Raw genomic sequence first — 21,086 nt, forward strand, 5'->3', positions numbered from 1 at the left:
CTTGGATTCAGATTTCAGCGGCTTAAGCGATTCAACAGATTACGCATGTATTGCAACAGATGGTTGGAGTATGGAGGCGGATAGCGAAAACGAAATTGAAGAAGAAACTGAAGCTATTGAGCGAATAGCTATTTACGCTATTTGGCCATGTCTGCCTTAACATCGCCGGTAAAATGTGCAGACCAAACGATCGGGACTTTCGCATTGACACCGGAGCAACTTAAATCCGTCGATTGGTAAGTGTTTGTTTGGCATTAAATGTGGGTGGAGGGAAACGCTGGATGCAAATACAGCTACAAATGTACATACAGCTAGCCTAAATAGCATGTTAGCCTCACTTAGCTGGCAGTCATGCCACGAACAAATATGTTTGATTAGCACATAAGTCAATAACATCAACAAAACTCACTTTTGTGATTTTGTTGACTTTATCGTTGGAAATGCATCTGCTTTGAGTGTCGCAGGGTATCCATTCATCTCTGTGCCATCTCTGTCGTAGCATCGCCGGTAAAATGTGCGGACCAAACGAGGGACTTTCGCATCTCTTGACACTGGAGCAACTTAAATCCGTCGATTGGTATATGTTTGTTTGGCATTCAATGTGGGTGGAGGGAAAGGCTGGATGCGATTATAGCTACAAATGAGGCATAACGATGCAATATGTACATACAGCTAGCCTAAACAGCATGTTAGCATCGATTAGCATGCCGTGCTAATCGATGCACACTCCACGTAAGTCAACTTGAATCCGTCCTGATCGTGTTGTTACACCTCCGACAACACACCGAGCGAGGCATGATGTCTCCAAGGTACCGGAAAAACAGTCGAAAAAAAACGGAAAATAACAGAGCTGATTTGACTTGGTGTGTGTAATGTGTTTGGAGAAAATGGCGTTGACTACCTAGGTGACGTCACAGTTTTGACGTCATCGTTCTGAGAGCAAATAATAGAAAGGCATTTATTCGCCAAAATTCACTTCCATTTAGAGTTCGGAAATCGGTTAAAAAAATATATGGTCTTTTTTCTGCAACATCAAGGTATATATTGACGCTTACATAGGTCTGGTGATAAGGTTGAAAATAATTTTCAATTTATTGTATTTGGCTTCTGTTTACAATTTACACAACGTGCCAACTTCACTGGTTTTGGGTTTTGCTTTTATGAATGAACTCTGCACAAGAATTACTGTACAATGTGCCTGAATGATAACTTTAAGCATAAAAGGCCAAAAAAAACTCAGACCTTGAACTTTTGCAGGGATCAACAAAAAAATATATTTGTCTTTTCAGCACTGTTGTGCATTATATTATTTTTAGTATTTGTGATTAGGTGGCAAACTGCAGCTGAGATAGGCTCCAGCATCCCCCATGTCCCCGAACGGTACAAGAGGTAGAAAATGGATGGATAGATGGATGGATTTGTATAATTTTTTTATCATCATTTTTATTTAGGACTTTAATTTGAAATCAAATAACACAAAAACTGCCAATACCCATGTTCCAAGAGACTTTCGGGGCATTGGTGTTGGCGGTCCGCACTGACAAGTGGACCTTTATCGGTGGGCTCTTCTCGAAGAAAAAATCATGAACTTCAATTTCCATCTGTACGGGAAAATGCATAACATTAAATATTTATCGCTTTCACAATTTAGTTTTTACAGTGTTTTCTGTAGTTTGTGAAGACCTCATAGTTCCTATGCTGGCTATGCGAGGAGTTCGGGGGCTGGTAGCCGATGAGCATGTCACTCAGATCCAACCCCGTGAACGAGTTGATCGGACGGGTGTGGTCCGACAAGTGAGCGATGAAACCGCCCATTGGAGAAAGCTGGGTGATGTTGAAAATCAAATGTTCCTTTGGGGTCTCATCGTCGTGGGCATCCAATGTGGTCGTGGACAACGGGGTGAGGACAAACTGGTCCACCTCCAGGATGAATGTTGGGGTGAACGACGCTGCCGGGGGTCGGTTAGCCAACGCGCCGTTAATCCGAACTGGAATCCAGATCTGTTCGGACTTTAGAGAGGGAAAAAAAGCAATGTCATGTATTTTATTCATATAATAATGTGTATTACAAACCCCAAGACCAGTGAAGTTGACACGTGTAAATGGTAAATGAAAACAGAATACAATGATTTGCATTTGCCATTTAAGGTAGAGATGCACACCCTCCATCCATCCATCCATCTTCTTCCGCTTATCCGAGGTCGGGCCCAGACTTTCCTCTCCGCAGCCACTTCGTCCAGCTCTTCCCGGGGGATCCCGAGGCGTCCCCAGGCCAGCCAAGAGACATAGTCTTCCCAACGTGTCCTGGGTCTTCCCCGTGGCCTCCTACCGGTCAGACGTCGTGCCCAAAACACCTCCCTAGCGAAGCGTTCGGGTGGCATCCTGACCAGATGCCCAAACCACCTCATCTGGCTCCTCTCAATGTGGAGGAGCAGCGGTTTTACTTTGAGCTCCTCCCGGATGACAGAGCTTCTCACCCTAACTCTAAGGGAGAGCTCCGCCACTCGGCGGAGGAAACTCTTCAAGGCTAGTTGTACCCGTGATCTTGTCCTTTTGGTCCTAACCCAGATTTCATGACCATAGGTGAGGATGGGAACGTAGATCGACCGGTAAATTGAGAGCTTTGCCTTCCGGTTCAGCTCCTTCGTCACTACAACGGATCGATACAGCGTCCGCATTACTGAGGATGCCGCACTGATCCGCCTGTCGATCTCACGATCCACTCTTCCCTCACTCGTGAACAATACCCATGATCTTGTCCTTTCGGTCATAACCCAAAGCTCATGACCATAGGTGAGGATGGGAACGTAGATCGACTGGTAAATTGGGAACTTTGACTTCTGGCTGAGCTCCTTCTTCACCACAACGGATCGATGCAGCGTCTGCATTACTGAAAACGCCGCACCGATCCGCCTGTCGATCTCACAAATCCACAACTCCCTCACTTGAGAACAGTACCCATGATCTTGTCCTTTCGGTCATAACCCAAAGCTCATGACCATAGGTGAGGATGGGAACGTAGATCTACCGGTAAATTGGGAGCTTTGCCTTCCGGCTCAGCTACTTCTTCACCACAACGGATCGATACAGCGTCCGCATTACTGAAGACGCCTCACCAATCCCCTCTTCCGTCACTCAAGAACAAGACTCCGAGGTACTTGAACTCCTCCATCTGGGGCAGCAGCTCTTCCACCTGGGGAAGGGTCTCCTCCCATAGATGCACACCGCTTATATATATATATATATATATATATATATATATGAACTGACATAACCCCGTATTAACAAAAAAGTCAAAATGTTTGCCTTGTATATGTTTTCGCTCCTTATGTCCTTGAGGTCAAGCCTGAAGACGACGTAATCTCTGTCAGGAGAGGGAGGGTCCATGTGCTGATATTTCAGCCCCATCACCAAGAAGTCATCGCAGGAAATTTTGAGGAACTCCACGATACGTACGTTCTCAAGGCAATCTTCCGAGCCGCATGACGACACGCTTTTTAAATGTTCTGGGGAAGAAAAGAAAATAACAAGTCTAGTGAGTACTGAGAAAAGGAAAAGACAAGATTAGTACTATTACGAGAAAAAAGTCAGTGTTTGGTGTTGTGTTTGGATTGGGAAGTGGAGTTTCTTGTTTCGGGGTGATGTTGATGTCTCTTTTTTGCATGTTGGCTTTTGGGCTGACTGCCGGACTGGTGCTGGCTGGTCTCCACGGACTTGTCGTGAAATGGTTTTTCGGTCGTTTTGATTTGATCCAAAGGAGCTGGTTGTCAGAGGTATTGCAACCGTTGTTTCTGCTGCCTTTTGTCTGTTGTGAAGACGCTCGTGGCTGCTGGGTCTGGTGCAAGCATACTTGCCAACCCTCCCGGATTTTCCGGGAGACTCCCGAAATTCAGCGCCCCTCCCGAAAACCTCCCGGAAGAAATGTTCTCCCAAAAATCTCCCGGAATTCAGCTGGAGCTGGAGGCCACGCCCCCTCCAGCTTAAACATGCACAGTTCGAAGCTTGAAAGGGAGGATTGCAGGCGGATCTGACGGCATTTAAAGTCATTTTTTAAAATGACTGCTAATCCTCCTCCTTTTCGACTGGACAACCGCGGAGAATTAAAGTAGGAACACTCCGGAGGCAGAAGTTCATTAAGAGGGGGGGACTCACCAGCTCTCAGCCATGTTTCCGTCACACAGAGGAAGTCAAGTCCGCGGGAAGTGAAGAAATCCTTCAGGATAAACGTTTTGTTTGTAAAAGATCTTGCGTTCACAAGACCGAAACTGGCGGGGGGCAGCACGTCCAAGGGCGCAAATAATCCAGATGGGGCCCGACACACAGCCCGCAGGTGGTGGGGGAGAGGAGCCACGAGGCGGGAATGGAAGGCAGGAATCCGGCTAGGTGAAAAAGCTGACTGGGACGTCGAAAAACTAACGTCAAAGATGATCATATCAGTGGGAAAGGGGCAAAGATCCAACAGTGTTTGGCGGTCATACTCAAGCAGTGAGCTGACAGGGACGAAAATAGACGCAAACAACACAAAAACGAACAGAGCTGACACCGAGAGACGGCAGGGCAAAGTACATACTGGCGCCTTCTTCTGGGAACTCAGAAGTGACGTTACTCAAATAGTGAAAGGTAAGTGTTGTTGTTGTTTTTTTAGGGGGTGGCCGCTGTTGGGGTTTGTGACAACCCGTGTGTGTGGTGGTTGTCGGAGCTGGGGGACTTGCCGGCTTCCTTTTCGTTTATCTCGTTGGTTGGCTTGTCAGGTGTCGGCCCGAGTTGGCCTTTGCACTTTGCCGCGCCTTCCTTCCCGCCCTAAAAGATGCCTTCTTCCGGGTGCGGGCTTGTCAGGGGTCATCCCTGGGGTGGGGGAGGCACATGGCAAGACATGGGGGACGGGAGGGAACGGATTGTTTGGTTCTCGGTGTACAGTGGGTGGGTGATGGACCGCTGCTCTGCTGGATTATGTATGGATTTGTTTTTTTATATGTATATATGTGAGTAATTATAATTATCATATGTATGTATGTTTATATATATATATATATATATATATATATATATTATATAGATGTATGTGTGTGTACTTGTATGTATGTAGATATATGTATGTGTATTGGGGGTTAAATCACCAAAAATTATTACCGGGCGTGGCCACCGCTGCTGCTCATTGCTCCCCTCACCTCCCAGGGGGTGATCAAGGGTGATGGGTCAAATGCAGTGAATAATTTCGCCACACATAGTGTGTGTTACAATCATTGGTACTTTAAGTAAACTTTTTAAATGTCATATTTCTAAAATCTTTGATTGTTGATGACATATATATCACATACTCAATCAGCAATTGCAAAATTAGGGTTGTACGGTATACCATTACTAGTATAGTATTGTGGTACTAATGAAACAAAAACTGTACTATGCTCTGTTTGAAAAGTACCAGTTAGCCATTGACATGACATTGCTGGTTTTACAAACAGAGGAGCATGTTCGGCAGCTCATATTCACAGAGTACTTACAAGCAGACGCGGTGTGTAGACAGAAAAGGGAGAACGGACACGTTTTGGTCTAAAAACTAACGATAAAGGTGAAGCTATAACACTGAAACGCCCTCAGGAAGAGGTGCTTTAAAACATGGCTCGCTAGTTAGCAGCTAATGTTCATCCAAAGTGTTTTGGCTACTTCTAAATTAGTAATCCTCGCCTCCATGGCGACAAATAAAGTACGTTTCTTACAAGTCTCATCCGTGCAGGACGAGGAATAGCTAACCATGCTTCACTACACACCGTAGCGCACCGGCGTCACAATGTAAACAAACACCATTGGTGGATCTGCACCTGACATCCACTGTAATGATACCAGAGTGTATCTGGTCGATAAAAACTACTATGATTACATCGATATTTTTTATTATCACAAAATCTTTTTTCTTTTTTAATTTATATTATGTTAGTAAACTCAGGAAATATGTCCATGGACACATGAGGACTTTGAGTATGACCAATGTATGATCCTGTAACTACTTGGTATCGGATCGATACCTAAATTTGTGGTATCATCCAAAACTAATGTAAAGTATCCAAACAAGAGAAGAATAAGTGATTATCACATTTTAACAGAAGTGTAGATAGAACATGTTAAAACAGAAAATAAGCAGTGTGGGGGTTGCCCTCCTGTGGGTTCCCCTGATCAGGACAGATCCTCTCGTAATCCCGTATGTTAGGTTTGAGAATCATTTTACTTGCGCACACACCAGGACAGCACACTGTTCTGCGACGTTTCAGTCTTTGTTTACAGTCTTTCTCTCAACGTGTCTCTCTCTCACTCCAACTCCAACCCTGTGTCTCGGGCTGGCTGCTGCTAATAAGGGCAACAGGTGGTTAGATAACCAGTCCCAGCTGGGCAATCAACTCACCTGCCGCTGGCTTCGAGGCCACGCCTCCCTCCCCCACCACAAGCAGATATTAACAGTAAATGAGCAAGTAGATTAATAATCCATTTTTACAGTTTGTCCCTCATAATTGTGACAAAATAATAGAATGATGAATGACACAATATGTTACTGCAGGGGTTCTCAAATGGGGGTACGCGTACCCCTGGGGGTACTTTAAGGTATGCCAAGGGGTACGTGAAATTTAAAAAATTATATATATAAAAATATCAAAAATTCAAAAATTGTTTATAAATATATTTATTGAATAATTCTTTAGCAACATATGAATGTAAGCTCATAAACTGTGAAAAGAAATGCAACAATGCAACATTCAGTGTTGACAGATAGATTTTTTGTGGACTTGATCCATAAATACTGATGTTAAAGATTTATTTTTTTGTGAAGAAATGTTCAGAATTAAGTTCATGAATCCAGATGGATCTCTATTACAATCCCCAAAGAGGGCACTTTAAGTTGATGATTGCTTCTTGTCATGTCTTTGTGATCATGTCCTTTTAGTTATGTTCTGTTTTGTTTTTTTACTCCATTAGTTCCTGTCATTCTGCACTCCTGTTTGTTTTTGTCACCATGACTACCAATTAGTTCTCACCTGTCATGTCACGCACCTGGTTTATTTGGACTTATGCACCTGTTAATCACTGCACCTATTTAAGCCTGTAGTTGCCAGGCAGTCAGCCTTTCGACATCACCCTCTACGCACCCTTGCTCCATGCTGATGATCCACGCTATTTTCTCCTTCCCTGTAAGTTTTGTTATTCATACCAAAGTTTTCAAGTTTTGTTTTTATGTCCATAATTTACGTTGTAGTAATAGTTTTGTTTCATAGCCAAGTTTTGTAATTCCTCTTAGAGCGCCTTTTGTTTATACCCTTTGTTTTGTTTGTACTTTGGAGTTAAAATTAAAAGATGTCATTACTTTCACGCCATGTCCGGTCTAGTCGTTTTGCACCACGGGAAAATAAACCGCACCACAGTCCACGCCTTGACACTTCTATGTAAATGTGATATAGAGTGGCACATATTAGGTAAATGCTATGTAAATAGGATATGGAAGGCACAAATATGATAAGTGCCATGTAAATACAATATGGGGTGGCACAAATATCATAAAAACCATGTAAATAGGATATGGGGTGGCACAAATATCATAAATGCCATGTAAATAGGATATGGAGTTGCACATATATAATAAATGCCATGTAAATTGGATATGGAGTGGCACAAATATGATAAATGCCATGTAACTAGAATATGGGGTGGCACAAATATGATAAATGCCATGTAAATAGGTTATGGGGTGGCACAAATATGCTAAATGCCATGTAAATAGGATATGGAGTGGCACAAATTTGATAAATGCCATGTAAATACAATATGGGGTGGCACAAATATGATAAATGCTGTGTAAGTAGGATATGGAGTGGCACACATATGATAAATGCCATGTAAATAGGATATGGAGTGGCATAAATATTATAAATGCCATGTAAATAGAATATGGGGTGGCACAAATATGATAAATGCCATGTAAATAGGATATGGGGTGGCACATATATGAATGTCATGTAAATAGGATAAGGGGTGGCACAAATATGATAAATGCCATGTAAATAGGACATGTAGTGGCACAAATATAATAAATGCCATGTTAATAGGATATGTAGTGTCATAAATTCTATAAATGCCATGTAAATAGAATATGGGTTGTCACAAACATGATAAATGTCATGTAAATAGGAAATGAAGTGGCACAAACATGATAAATGCCATGTAGATAGTATATGGGGTGGCACAAATATGATAAATGCCATGTAAATAGGATATGGAGTGGCATAAATATGATAAATGCCATGTAAATAGGATATGGAGTGGCACAAATATGATAAATGCCATGTTAATATGATTTTGAGTGGCACAACTATGATAAATGCCATGTAAATAGAAATGAAATCTTCATTTATAATTGAATCACTTGTTTATTTTTCAACAAGTTTTTATTTATTTTTATATCTTTTTTTCCCAAATAGTTCAAGAAAGACCACTACAAATGAGCAATATTTTTGTAGTGTTATAAAATGTAATAAATCAGAAACTGATGACATAGTGCTGTATTTTACTTCTTTATCTCTTTTTTTTTTCAACCAAAAAAGCTTTGCTCTCATTAGGGGGTACTTCAATTGAAAGAAAATTCACAGGGGGTACAAAACTGAAAAAAGGTTGAGAACCACTGTGTTACTGCATATGTCAGCAGACCAATTAGAAGCCTTTGTGTGTTTACTTACTGGGGGTTTTCAAAACCCTTCATAAGACCTACCTCTTCTCGCTGGCCTTTGACCTGAGCTGAGTCTGCCCACTAGGCCCCCTATTTCTAGTACTACCCCCCCACCCCCACCCCTTCACTTTAGTTTAATTTTTCTATTTGTCGCACTTTTTATTATTATGATTTTTATTTAGAAAATGTTTTACTTTTGATTCGACCCCTTTTACCGTATTGCTTTTTGCATTATTTTGTTCGGCTCATTCATTGTTTATGTTCTTTGTTTGTTTTCTGTTTCTTTTGCGATATACTTTTTTTTTTTTTTTTTTTTTCACCTGTAAAGCACTTTGGTTCAATTAAAAAGTTGTTGTAAACGTGCTATATAAATAAAATTGACTTGACTTGACTACTAAAACACAAGTTGTTTACTATATTCACTATTTTATTTAAGGACAAATTTGTTCTTAGATTGCAAAAATAAAAAAAAATAAAAAATGTTTTAATGTACCCTGAGATTTTTTTGTTAAAATAAAGCCAATAATGCATTTTTTTTATGGTCCCCTTTATTTAGAAAAGTATCCAAACATTGATACCGGTACCAAAATATTGGTATTGAGACAACCCTATGCAATTTAAAAAAAAAAAAGTAAACATCATCACCCAATTAAAAACTTTCAGTTTAAAAAAATGTTCTTTAACTGGACTTATTTGAATATTGATTGAATACCTTAGCAGTAAACCAAACTAAACAATAGTATTGAGCGGTTCGGTCGTAACATTACGAGGAAAATCTTACGAAATAAATCAAGTACTTAGAATATTGTTGTTTTTTCATTGCAGTATTTTGAGAATAAAGTCAGAATATTACCTCGTTGCCTCTTCACGTGGATGTCGCTGCTCAGGTTGTCCCGTTGCTTTACACGGTTCTGTGGCGCCGAACTAATGAGTCGTCCGTGTGCTGGCAAGAGGGTGTTTGGCGTCTCAATATGGATCGTGCACTCCAAGCTAGCCCTTCTCTCGTAGTGAAAAGACACCACGTTTCCATCCAGACCGTCCGATATCCCGTAAGCAGAAACCTCTAGAGTTTTGGGCCCCAGCTTCACGATGCTGCATTCAGGTTCCACAATGTCAACATGAAGATAAAACACTTCCATGTATGTGTCGGTGTCAGTGAACCTGATTGGACAAAACTAACAATGAAACCACAAAATGCTGCTTCGTAGTGTTCAACCTCAAAATCTAAGTATACAGTTACCTGTACAGCCGAAGTTTGACTGTGTCCTCCGTTAACAGGGGACAGCCGTTATGGACGTATTTGACCCCGTTTTCCTGATAATGGCAGTCGAATACCTGGAGTAAAGCAAAAATTGCAAGTTTACTAAAAGTTTTAATCCTACCGGAAGAAGTCAAAAAAGTTGCACTCCTACAAGTTCAAGGGAGGAAAAAAATAATAATACATTTTCTAATATTGTAAAGAAAACATTTCTCACGTTGCTATAATGGAGTCATAATTAAAAACTGCTTGACTTAGGATTTCAAAGCAAGTGATCAATAAAATTGTGGACTAAAATTAGCAATAGATTGTACGGTTCAATTTTACGGAGTTTTTTTCTTATTTATTTTGGTATTGTTTTATTCCACATACAGTAAAACAACATGATTTTACAGTAAAAAAAATAAATTAAAAAAAAAGGCTTGAAATGTACTGCTAAAAACAGTGGTATTGTTTCTCCATTCCATTCCATTTAGTCCATTTTTTGTATGCGGTAAAAAAAATATTTAAAAAAAACTGCTTTTACTATAAAATTCTAATGACTGAGCTGCCAGTTTTTAAAGCAAAATTTTAAATATCTTTTTAGCAGCTTACGTAAAAAAAATATATCCATCCATCCATCCATCTTCTTCCGCTTATCCGAGGTCGGGTCGCGGGGGCAGCAGCCTAAGGAGGGAAGCCCAGACTTTCCATTCCCCAGCCACTTCGTCCAGCTCTTCCCGGGGGATCCCGAAGCGTTCCCAGGCCAGCCGGGAGACATAGTCTTCCCAACGTGTCCTGGGTCTTCCCCGTGGCGTCCTTCCGGTTGGACGTGCTATAAACACCTCCCTAGGGGGGCCTTCGGGTGGCATCCTGACCAAATGCCCGAACCACCTCATCTGGATCCTCTCGATGTGGAGGAGCAGTGGCTTTACTATGAGCTCCTCCCGAATGACAGAGCTTCTCACCCTATCTCTAAGGGAGAGCCCCGCCGCCCGTGATCTTGTCCTTTCAGTCATGACCCAAAAATCATGACCATAGGTGAGGATGGGAATGTAAATCGACCGGTAAATTGAGAGCTTTGCCTTCCGGCTCAGCTCCTTCTTCACCAGAACGGATCGATACAACGTCCGCATTACTGAAGACGCCACACCGACCCGCCTGTCGATCTCACGATCCACTCTTCCCCCACTTGTGAAAAAGACTCCTGGAGACTTGAACTCCTCTACTCGGGGCAAGGTCTCCTCCCCTTTTCCGGGCGAGAACCCTGGACTCGGACTTGGAGGTGCTGATTCTCATCCCGGTCGCTTCACACTCAGCTGCGAACCGATCCAGTGACAGCTGAAGATCCCGGCCAGATGAAGCCATCAGGACCACATTATCTGCAAAAAGCAGAGACCTAATCCCGCGACCTCCAAACCGGAACCCCTCAACGCCTTGACTGCGCCTAAAAATTCTGAGTTATGAACAGAATCGGTGACAAAGGACAGCCTTGGCGGAACTGCATGCTCTACTTATTTTCACCAGAATAATCATTGCGAGCGTTGGTGGTAGTTTTATTCCTTGTTTTCTGATAGTACTGACAATAACCATATGATTGCCATTTGTTGGGATCGTACTTCTCCCTAAAAATAACCAAATTTCTGTGCAAAATGTGTTGGTTAGATATTTTTTATTGAAAAAAACGCTTTTCTATTCAGCTCCTACGGTCCCAGTACCTCAACCCCGAGTAAGAGGCAGTGGAAGTTTGAAGTTCCTTGGGAGTAGCCCAGTCCGTCGAGCGGGGTTCGGCTCCGTATCTGGCGACCTCAGTCTGGGAGAATTTTGACCGTGGTTGCAGTACCATTTCTGTCCACATAATCACATATGGCTCCTTTAAATGCAACCCATCCTTCTCCTGAATCAACACGTAGTAACTCAGTAACAAGCTATGGCAAACAGAGTTAATTCTGGTCTTTTCTCCTCTTTCGGAGCTTTTCAGGATGTTCATTTCCACCTCCACGGTTTCTTTTCCCTGCAGACCCTGCCTGATATTTCGGAGACTCAAGTTAACTCGTGCAAAACGTTAAGTAATAAGCCGTGTTACCCTTCCTCAGTTTAGCTGACACCATGTACCGTAACTCAAACTCGTTGTCAAGCAAGTCGAGACTTGACATTGTAAAGCCAGGACCCCCTGTAGTTTCTTTCAATCAAATGGCAAATACGGTATTAGCTTTCACAGCTATGCTGATGACACCCAACTCTACATGCCCCTAAAGCTGACCACCACCCGGACTGTAGTCAGTTGGAAGCGTGTCTTAATGAAATCAAACAATGGATGTCCGCTAACTTTTTGCAACTTAACGCCAAAAAAACGGAAATGCTGATTATCGGTCCTGCTAGACACCGACCTCTATTTAATAATACAACTTTAACATTTGACAACCAAATAATAAAACAAGGTGACTCGGTAAAAAATCTGGGTATTATCTTCGACCCAACTCTCTCCTTTGAGTCACACATTAAAAGCGTTACTAAAACGGCCTTCTTTCATCTCCGTAATATCGCTAAAATTCGCTCCATTTTGTCCACTAAAGACGCCGAGATCATTATCCATGCGTTTGTTACGTCTCGTCTCGATTACTGTAACATATTATTTTCGGGTCTCCCCATGACTAGCATTAAAAGATTACAGTTGGTACAAAATGCAGCTGCTAGACTTTTGACAAGAACAAGAAAGTTTGATCATATTACGCCTGTACTGGCTCACCTGCACTGGCTTCCTGTGCACTTAAGATGTGACTTTAAGGTTTTACTAATTACGTATAAAATACTACACGGTCTAGCTCCAGCCTATCTTGCCAATTGTATTGTACCAAATGTCCCGGCAAGAAATCTGCGTTCAAAAGACTCCGGCTTATTAGTGATTCCCAAAGCCCATAAAAAGTCTGCGGGCTATAGAGCGTTTTCCGTTCGGGCTCCAGTACTCCGGAATGCCCTCCCGGTAACAGTTCGAGATGCTACCTCAGCAGAAGCATTTAAGTCTCACCTTAAAACTCATTTGTATACTCTAGCCTTTAAATAGACCTCCTTTTTAGACCAGTTGATTTGCCGCTTCTTTTCTTTCTCCTATGTCCCCCCCTCCCTTGTGGAGGGGGTCCGGTCCGATGACCATGGATGAAGTACTGGCTGTCCAGAGTCGAGACCCAGGATGGACCGCTCGTCGGGACCCAGGATGGACCGCTCGCCTGTATCGGTTGCGGACATCTCTACGCTGCTGATCCGCCTCCGCTTGAGATGGTCTCCTGTGGACGGGACTCTCGCTGCTGTCTTGGATCCGCTTGAACTGAACTCTCGCGGCTGTGTTGGAGCCACTATGGATTGAACTTTCACAGTATCATGTTAGACCCGCTCGACATCCATTGCTTTCGGTCCCCTAGAGGGGGGGGGTTGCCCACATCTGAGGTCCTCTCCAAGGTTTCTCATAGTCAGGATTGTCACTGGCGTCCTACTGGATGTGAATTCTCCCTGCCCACTGGGTGTGAGTTTTCCTTGCCCTTTTGTGGGTTCTTCCGAGGATGTTGTAGTCGTAATGATTTGTGCAGTCCTTTGAGACATTTGTGATTTGGGGCTATATAAATAAACATTGATTGTTTGATTGATTGATATTTAGCATTGAACCTGCATGGTGCGATTGGGCGAGTGTCGTTGCCGGCAACCTGAGGGTTCCTGGTTCAATCCCCACCTTCTACAAACCTCGTCCCGTCCGTTGTGTCCTTGATCAAGATACTTCACCCTTGTTCCTGTGGGATTGCGGTTAAGGTCTTGCATGGGAGCCCCCCACCATCAGTGTGGGGGGTGGGGGTGAATGTGGAAATATTATCAAAGCACTTTGAGTACCTTGAAAGTAGAAAAGCGCTATGCAAATATAACAAATTTACCATTTAACAGTGGGAGGAGCTACAACTAATCAGCATGTTTACCTGAGGCCGGAATTTGCCCACTCGTTGGGTGATAGCCTCGTTTAGGACGACCTCCACCTTGCAGGCATTCTTGTGAAGCGGGATCAAGAACTGCAGGTCGCCTTCCTGGAGGTAGGCTGACTGACCCCGCCTCACCTTTAACCCCTTGTTGACCTTCACAAGGGAACCGTTGGAGCAGGAACATGTCATTCCCAGAAGAAGAAAAAGAAGAACTGAGAATGGAAGGATGGGCTTATCGCCTTTGGACCCGGTCATTGTCGAGTCCATCGTAGCCACTGGAGGTGAACCAACATCGTTTTCTGACCGGGCCATGTGTGACTTTTCACCGAAGTCGGGAACTGAGTGGAAAAAAACATCTTTATTGATTGATTGATTGATACTTTTATTAGTAGATTGCACAGTTCAGTACATATTCCGTACAATTGACCACTAAATGGTAACACCCGAATAAGTTTTTCAACTTGTTTAAGTCGGGCTCCACGAAAATCAATTCATGTTTAAGGTTGCTATATAGTAGAAAAAACTATGCCATAACAGTCATGTAAACATGTACTTTATAAAAAAGTAAAAATCACCTTTTTGGACATTTTTTTTTCATCTTTTCAGATAAAAGGTAAGTACAGAAACCCAAAACCAGTGAAGTTGGCACGTTGTGTAAATGGTAAATAAAAACAGAATACAATGATTAAAAATCATTTTCAACCTATATTCAATTAAACAGACTGCAAAGACAAGATATTTAACATGCGAACTGGTAAACTTTGTTAATTTTTGCAAATATTAGCTCATTTGGAATTGGATGCCTGCGACATGTCTCACAAAAAGCTGGAACGAGCGGAAAAAAAGACTGAGAAAGTTGAGGAATGCACTGTTAAGATCCACTGCTCGGATCTTACATTATTTTGTTTTGAGTCTTTTGTGTTTATCTTGTTGGTTCATGGGCGCTTCCGATTCTTAGTTGGTGCACTTCCTTGTTTGTTTTTGTCACCACTTGATTTGTCCACCTGCACTGGCTGTTTGACGCACACCTGTTTTTGATTATTGTTTCTGTATTTAAAGCTGCCTCCTCCCTTTGTTCTGCCTGGGTTTGACGTTTGCTCTATGCAACAGTTGCGTTGTTTATTCATTTTTGCATTCAGCCTGCTAATTCTTAGCTTACCCTTCGCGCGCTCGGCTCGCGTTTCTGTACCTGGGACTTTGAACTCTGCCTGTTGCTAGTCTTAGCATTTAGCTTTCCGTGCGTTGGCACACCTTTTCTTTCCGTTTGTACAAGTGTTACTTTGGTTATTGAAATTAAAACTTGCTCCTACCTCCATTCCTGCCTGCTCCCGTCTTTGGCATCTTGGGGCCGACACCCTCCGCGCATCGCAATGCGCCCACCAAATCGTAACATGCTCATCAAACACTTATTTGGAACATCCCACAGGTGAACTGGCTCATTGGGAACAGGTGGGTGCCATGATTGGGGGGTTGTTTAGGGCACGTCAGACCGTTAGGAGGCTACGGGGAAGACCCAGGACGCGTTGGGAAGACTATCTCTCCCGGCTGGCCTGGGAACGCCTCGGGATCCCCTGGGAAGAGCTGGAGGAAGTGGCAGGGGAAAGGGAAGTCTGTGTTTCCCTGCTTAGGCTGCTGCCCCCGCGACCCGACTTCGGATAAGCGGAAGAAGATGGATGGATGGATCAGGCTCTATGTGATGTTGAGGGCATGTAATCAGCCATATCGGTATAATAATTGCACAAAAAAACGGTTTGATGGGTATCGATCACCCCTATCAAAAGGTAAGACAGCTACTGTGCATTTATGAGAATAAAATCATATAATTGCACCTCCAGATATTGATGAGCAAAAGATATTGATGAGGATGAATTATGACGAGGTTCCGGGTCCTAAAAGTAGCTACAGAATGTCAGCTGTGTAGCAGCAAGTTAAGCACTCACGACGACACCGGGACGAGTGCTAATCACACAGCACCAGCGCAGCTATGTTAAGTACTGCGTTACAAAGTACCGAGTGTATGGTCCGATGGGAACCTGGGGGCCGTCCTTTTCACACAGCACACCCCCTCCTGTGGTAGTAATGACAGAGAGGGCTTCACAGCAAGCAGCAATTACACGGCACGGGCTGTCATTTAGACGCTGCACCAGAACGTGTCGCAGCACACACACTGGAGTTGGTAAACATGCGGACGAGACCCACACACGTAAATGTACTTTATGTACCCTGGAGATACTCACATCAAATACGCTACAGCAGGGGACCCCAAACTTGTTGACCCGAGGGCCGCATTGGGTTAAAGAAATGTGGCTGGGGGCCGGGCAATATATATATATATATATATATATATATATATATATATATATATATATATATATATATATAAAACAGGGTGTATGATATAGTCAGGAAGAGTTGTGGATGCAAAGGATTCTGGGTATTTGTTGTGTTGTGTTTATGTTGTGTTACTGTGTGGATGTTCTCCCGAAGTGTGTTTGTCATTCTTGTCTGGTGTGGCTTCACAGTGTGGCGCATATTAGTAAGAGTGTTAAAATTGTATCACAACCATCAGTGTACTCTGTGTCACCCAGTATGCCTTGCAGTCGTGTGCGTGTTGCCGCGGAAGCCACACACAACATGTTGCTGGACTGACAAGCAGATCGTACAAAGCGACAAAGCCAATGGCTTCATAGCACGTCCTAATAAATTATTATCTGGGTGACTGCTGGCAGTCATTCTAGAGAATAATAGCGTCTCCTATTGTCTTCTTTGCTTTTTGACACGGGTCTTAAATGGTTCTTTGAATGGCAAAGGATACCGATCCCAGAACCATGTATTTCAAATATTTCCGGATGATTCAACCGCCACCCGCCCAAATCTAATTAAAATCAATTTTTTCGTCATGTCACCCGCCCGACCCATGATTTATCCGCGGACTCCGCGGATGAGACCGCAAACCGCGCATCTCTAATATATATATATATATATATATATATATATATATATATATATATGTATATATATATATATATATATATATATATACAAACCCCGTTTCCATATGAGTGGAGAAATTGTGTTAGATGTAAATATAAACGGAATATAATGATTTGCAAATCATTTTCAACCCTAATTAAGTTGAATATTCTACAAAGAAAACATATTTGATATTCAAACTAAAAAACTTTTTTTTTTGCAAATGATCATTAACTTTAGAATTTGATGCCAGCGACACGTGACAAAGAAGTTGGGAAACGTGGCAATAAATACTGATAAAGTTGAGAAATACTCCTCAAACACTTATTTGGAACATCCCACTGGTGTGCAGGCTAATTGGGAACAGGTGGGTGCCATGATTGGGTATAAAAACAGCTTCCATGAAATCCTAAGTAATTCACAAACAAGGATGGGGCGAGGGTCACCACTTTGTAAGCAAATTGTCGAACAGTTTTAGAACAACATTTCTCTACGAGCTATTGCAAGGAATTTAGGGATTTTACCATCTACGGTCCATAAAATCATCAAAAGATTCAGAGAATCTTTAGAAATCACTGCACGTAAGCGATGATATTACGGACCTTTGATCCTTCAGGCGGTGCTGCATCAAAAACAGATATCAGTGAGTAAAGGATATCAACACACGGGCTCAGGAACACCTCATAAAACCACTGCCAGTAACTACAGTTGGTCGCTACATCTGTAAGTGCAAGTTAAAACTCTGCTATGCAAAGCAAACCCCATTTATCAACAACACCAAGGAAGGCCGCTGGCTACGCTGGGCCCGAGCTCATCTAAGATTGACCGAAAAGTGTTCTGTTGTCTGACAAGTCCACATTTCAACTTATATTTGGAAACTGTGGTCGTGGTGTCCTCCGGAACAAAGAGGAAAAGAACCATCCGGATTTTTCTAGGCACAAAGTTCAAAAGCCAGCATCTGTGATGGTATGGGTGTGTATTAGTGCCCAAGGCATGGGTAACTTACACATCTGTGAAGGCACCATTAATGCTGAATGGTCCATACAGGTTTTGGAGCAACATATGTTGTCATCCAAGCAACATTATTTCAGCAAGACAATGCCAAGCCACGTGTTACAACGGCGTGGTTTCATAGTAAAAGAGTGTGGGTACTTTCCTGTCCCGCCTGCAGTCCAGCCCTGTGTCTCCCATTGAAAATGTGTGACGCATTATGAAGCGTAAAATACAACAGCGGAAACCCCGGACTGTTGAACGACTAAAGCTTTACATAAAACAAGAATGACAAAGAATTCCACTTTCAAAGATTCAACAATTAGTTTCCGCAGTTCCCAAATATTTATTGAGTGTTGTTTAAAGAAAATGTGATGTAACACAGTGGTGAACATGCCCTTTCCCAACTACTTTGGCACGTGTTGCAGCCATGGTAATTCTAAGTTAATCATTATTTGCAAAAAAAAAAAAAATAAAGTTTATGAGTTTGAACATCAAATATCTTGTCTTTGTAGTGCAATCAACTGAATATGGGTTGAAAAGGATTTGCAAATCATTGTATTCTGTTTATATTTACATCTAACACAATTTCCCAACTTATATAGAAACGGGATTTGTGTATATATATATATATATATTTATTTATTTATATATATATATACATATATATATATATATATATATATATATATATATATATATATATAATATATATATATCCATCCATTTCCTACTGCTTAGTCCCTTTGGGGTCGTGGGGGGCGCTGGTGACTTTCTCAGCTAAAATCAGGCGGAAAGCGGGGTACACCCTGGACAAGTCGCCACCTTATCGCAGGGCCAACACAGATAGACAGACAACATTTAAACTGACATTCACACTCAAGGGCCAATTTAGTGTTGCCAATCAACCTATCCCCAGGTGCATGTCTTTGGGGGTGGGAGGAAGCCGGAGAACCCGAAGGGAACCCACGCAGTCAGGGGGAGAACATGCAAACTCCACACAGAAAGATCCCGAGCCTGGGATTGAACCCCAGACTACTCTGGACCTCCTTATTGTGAGGCAGACGCACTAACCCCTCTGCAAATATATATATATATATATATATATATATATATATATATATATATATATATATATTCTTTTTGTTTTGTTTTATGCCATGATTTTAATAGTCCGGTCCGCGTGTGCACAGATTTTCCTGTTTTGACACCCCCTATCAGAAACACAAAATATTCATATAATGACTCTTATTGTGACATTTTCCACTAAAATGGGCTTCACGGTGGCAGAGGGGTTAGTGCGTCTGCCTCACAATACGAAGTTCCTGCAGTCCTGGGTTCAAATCCAGGCTCGGGATCTTTCTGTGTGGAGTTTGCATGTTCTCCCCGTGACTGCGTGGGTTCCCTCCGGGTACTCCGGCTTCCTCCCACTTCCAAAGACATGCACCTGGGGATAAGTTGATTGGCAACACTAAATTGGCCCTAGTGTGTGAATGTGAGTGTGAATGTTGTCTGTCTATCTGTGTTGGCCCTGCGATGAGGTGGCGACTTGTCCAGGGTGTACCCTGCCTTTCGCCCGATTGTAGCTGAGATAGGCGCCAGCGCCCCCCGTGACCCCGAAAGGGAATAAGCGGTAGAAAATGGATGGATGGGATGGATGTTAATATATTGAATATCGCTATTATCTTTCCACCAACACTAAATATTGTCTTTTGCAGTCCTTCAATCCATCAAATACTGACATCGCAATTAATCATGTTCCTATTTCATCCATCTTCTACGGCAGGGGTGCACATTACGCCGAGTGCGAGCTACCGGCCGATGGCGGAGGGTGTGTCAGTCGATCACCAGCCAGGCATTAAAGAAATAGACCTAAAATTTATCAATCATACATTTTCACCAAGATGTCACTTTTGCCATTTGATTGACATTCGCCGTCTTGTGAGATCATTATTAAGAAAAAACGACCAACAGGAAGGTGAGAAACACTTTTTATTTCAACAAACTCTTGCGCCGTCAAAACTCTCAAGACTGACCGCACAGTTCTTGTCTTCACAATAAAAGCCCTCCTTCATCCTGCCCACACTAATAAAATAAGAGTCTCAGAAAGCTATAGCTATGGATTTTGATGCCAATAAAGTGTATGAAAGGGAGTATGGAAGTTGTACAAATAAGATGCAGAGAACCAACCACTTTCATGTGGTATTGGACAGAAAGGAGGACCTTTTTAAAGTTAAAGTACCAATGATTGTCATACACACGCTGGGTGTGGTGAAAATTGTCCTCTGCATTTGACCCATCCCCTTGTCCACTCTCTGGGAGGTGAGGGGAGCCATGATCAGCAGCGGTGGCCGCGCCCAGGAATCATTTTTGGTGATTCAACCCCCAATTCCAACCATTGATGCCGAGCGCCAAGCAGGGAGGTAACGGGTCCTATTTTTATAGTCTTTGGTATGACTCGGCCGGGGTTTGAACTCACTACCTACTGATCTCAGGGTTAGTCACAGAGTAAGTGTGAAATAAGTTTTCTCCTCCATTCGAAAAAATGTGGAGGTTATCAGCAATACTGTCTGATTCAAAACAATGCAAGTCATCAGAATCAGGTAACACACCAACTTATATTCTTGTCTTCATGAAAGAAAGGAATCTATTGGCACTCAGCATCAAGGGTTGGAATTGGGGGTTGAATCACCAAAAATGATTCCCGGGCGTGGCCACCGCTGCTGCTCACTACTCCCCTCACCTGCCAGGGGGTGATCAAGGGTGATGGGTCGAATGCAGAGAATAATTTCGCCACACCTAGTGTGTGCGTACGTGTGTGACAATCATTGGTACTTTAACTTTATATGCGTTAAACATGCTTGTATTATCATTAAACACCGTTAAATTGTTAAGAAAAGCATCTCTTTCATAAATAAATATAAATTATATTCATATACAGACTTCGTTTCCATATGAGTTGGGAAATTGTGTTAGATGTAAAAAAAAAACGGGATACAAAGATTTGCAAATTCTTTTCAACCCATATTCAATTGAATGCACTACAAAGACAAGATATTTGATGTTCAAACTCATAAACTTTGTTTTTTTGGCAAATAATAATTAACTCAGAATTTCATGGCTGCAACACAGGCCACAGTAGTTAGGAAAGGACATGTTCACCACTGTGTTACATCACCTTTTCTTTTAACAACACTCAATAAACGTTTGTGAACTG

At 42.4% G+C, this 21,086-nt stretch overlaps 1 protein-coding gene across 1 annotated transcript in view; it reads right to left on the reverse strand.

Moving 5' to 3' along the window:
* LOC133561299 (FRAS1-related extracellular matrix protein 1-like) overlaps positions 1-14,173 on the reverse strand; it is a 60,956-nt gene extending 46,783 nt beyond the window's left edge. The window contains exons 1-6 of the mRNA XM_061914664.1: positions 13,907-14,173; positions 9,948-10,042; positions 9,561-9,868; positions 3,307-3,506; positions 1,684-2,010; positions 1,493-1,601 (exon numbers count right to left, since the gene is read on the reverse strand). Of these exons, the coding sequence (XP_061770648.1) occupies positions 1,493-1,601; positions 1,684-2,010; positions 3,307-3,506; positions 9,561-9,868; positions 9,948-10,042; positions 13,907-14,173 (1,306 nt within the window). The remainder of the gene's footprint in view (positions 1-1,492; positions 1,602-1,683; positions 2,011-3,306; positions 3,507-9,560; positions 9,869-9,947; positions 10,043-13,906) is intronic.
* Between the last annotated feature and the right edge of the window lie 6,913 nt (positions 14,174-21,086).

The sequence above is a fragment of the Nerophis ophidion genome, linkage group LG10 (genome assembly GCF_033978795.1).
Source record: "Nerophis ophidion isolate RoL-2023_Sa linkage group LG10, RoL_Noph_v1.0, whole genome shotgun sequence".
Lineage (NCBI taxonomy): Eukaryota > Metazoa > Chordata > Actinopteri > Syngnathiformes > Syngnathidae > Nerophis > Nerophis ophidion.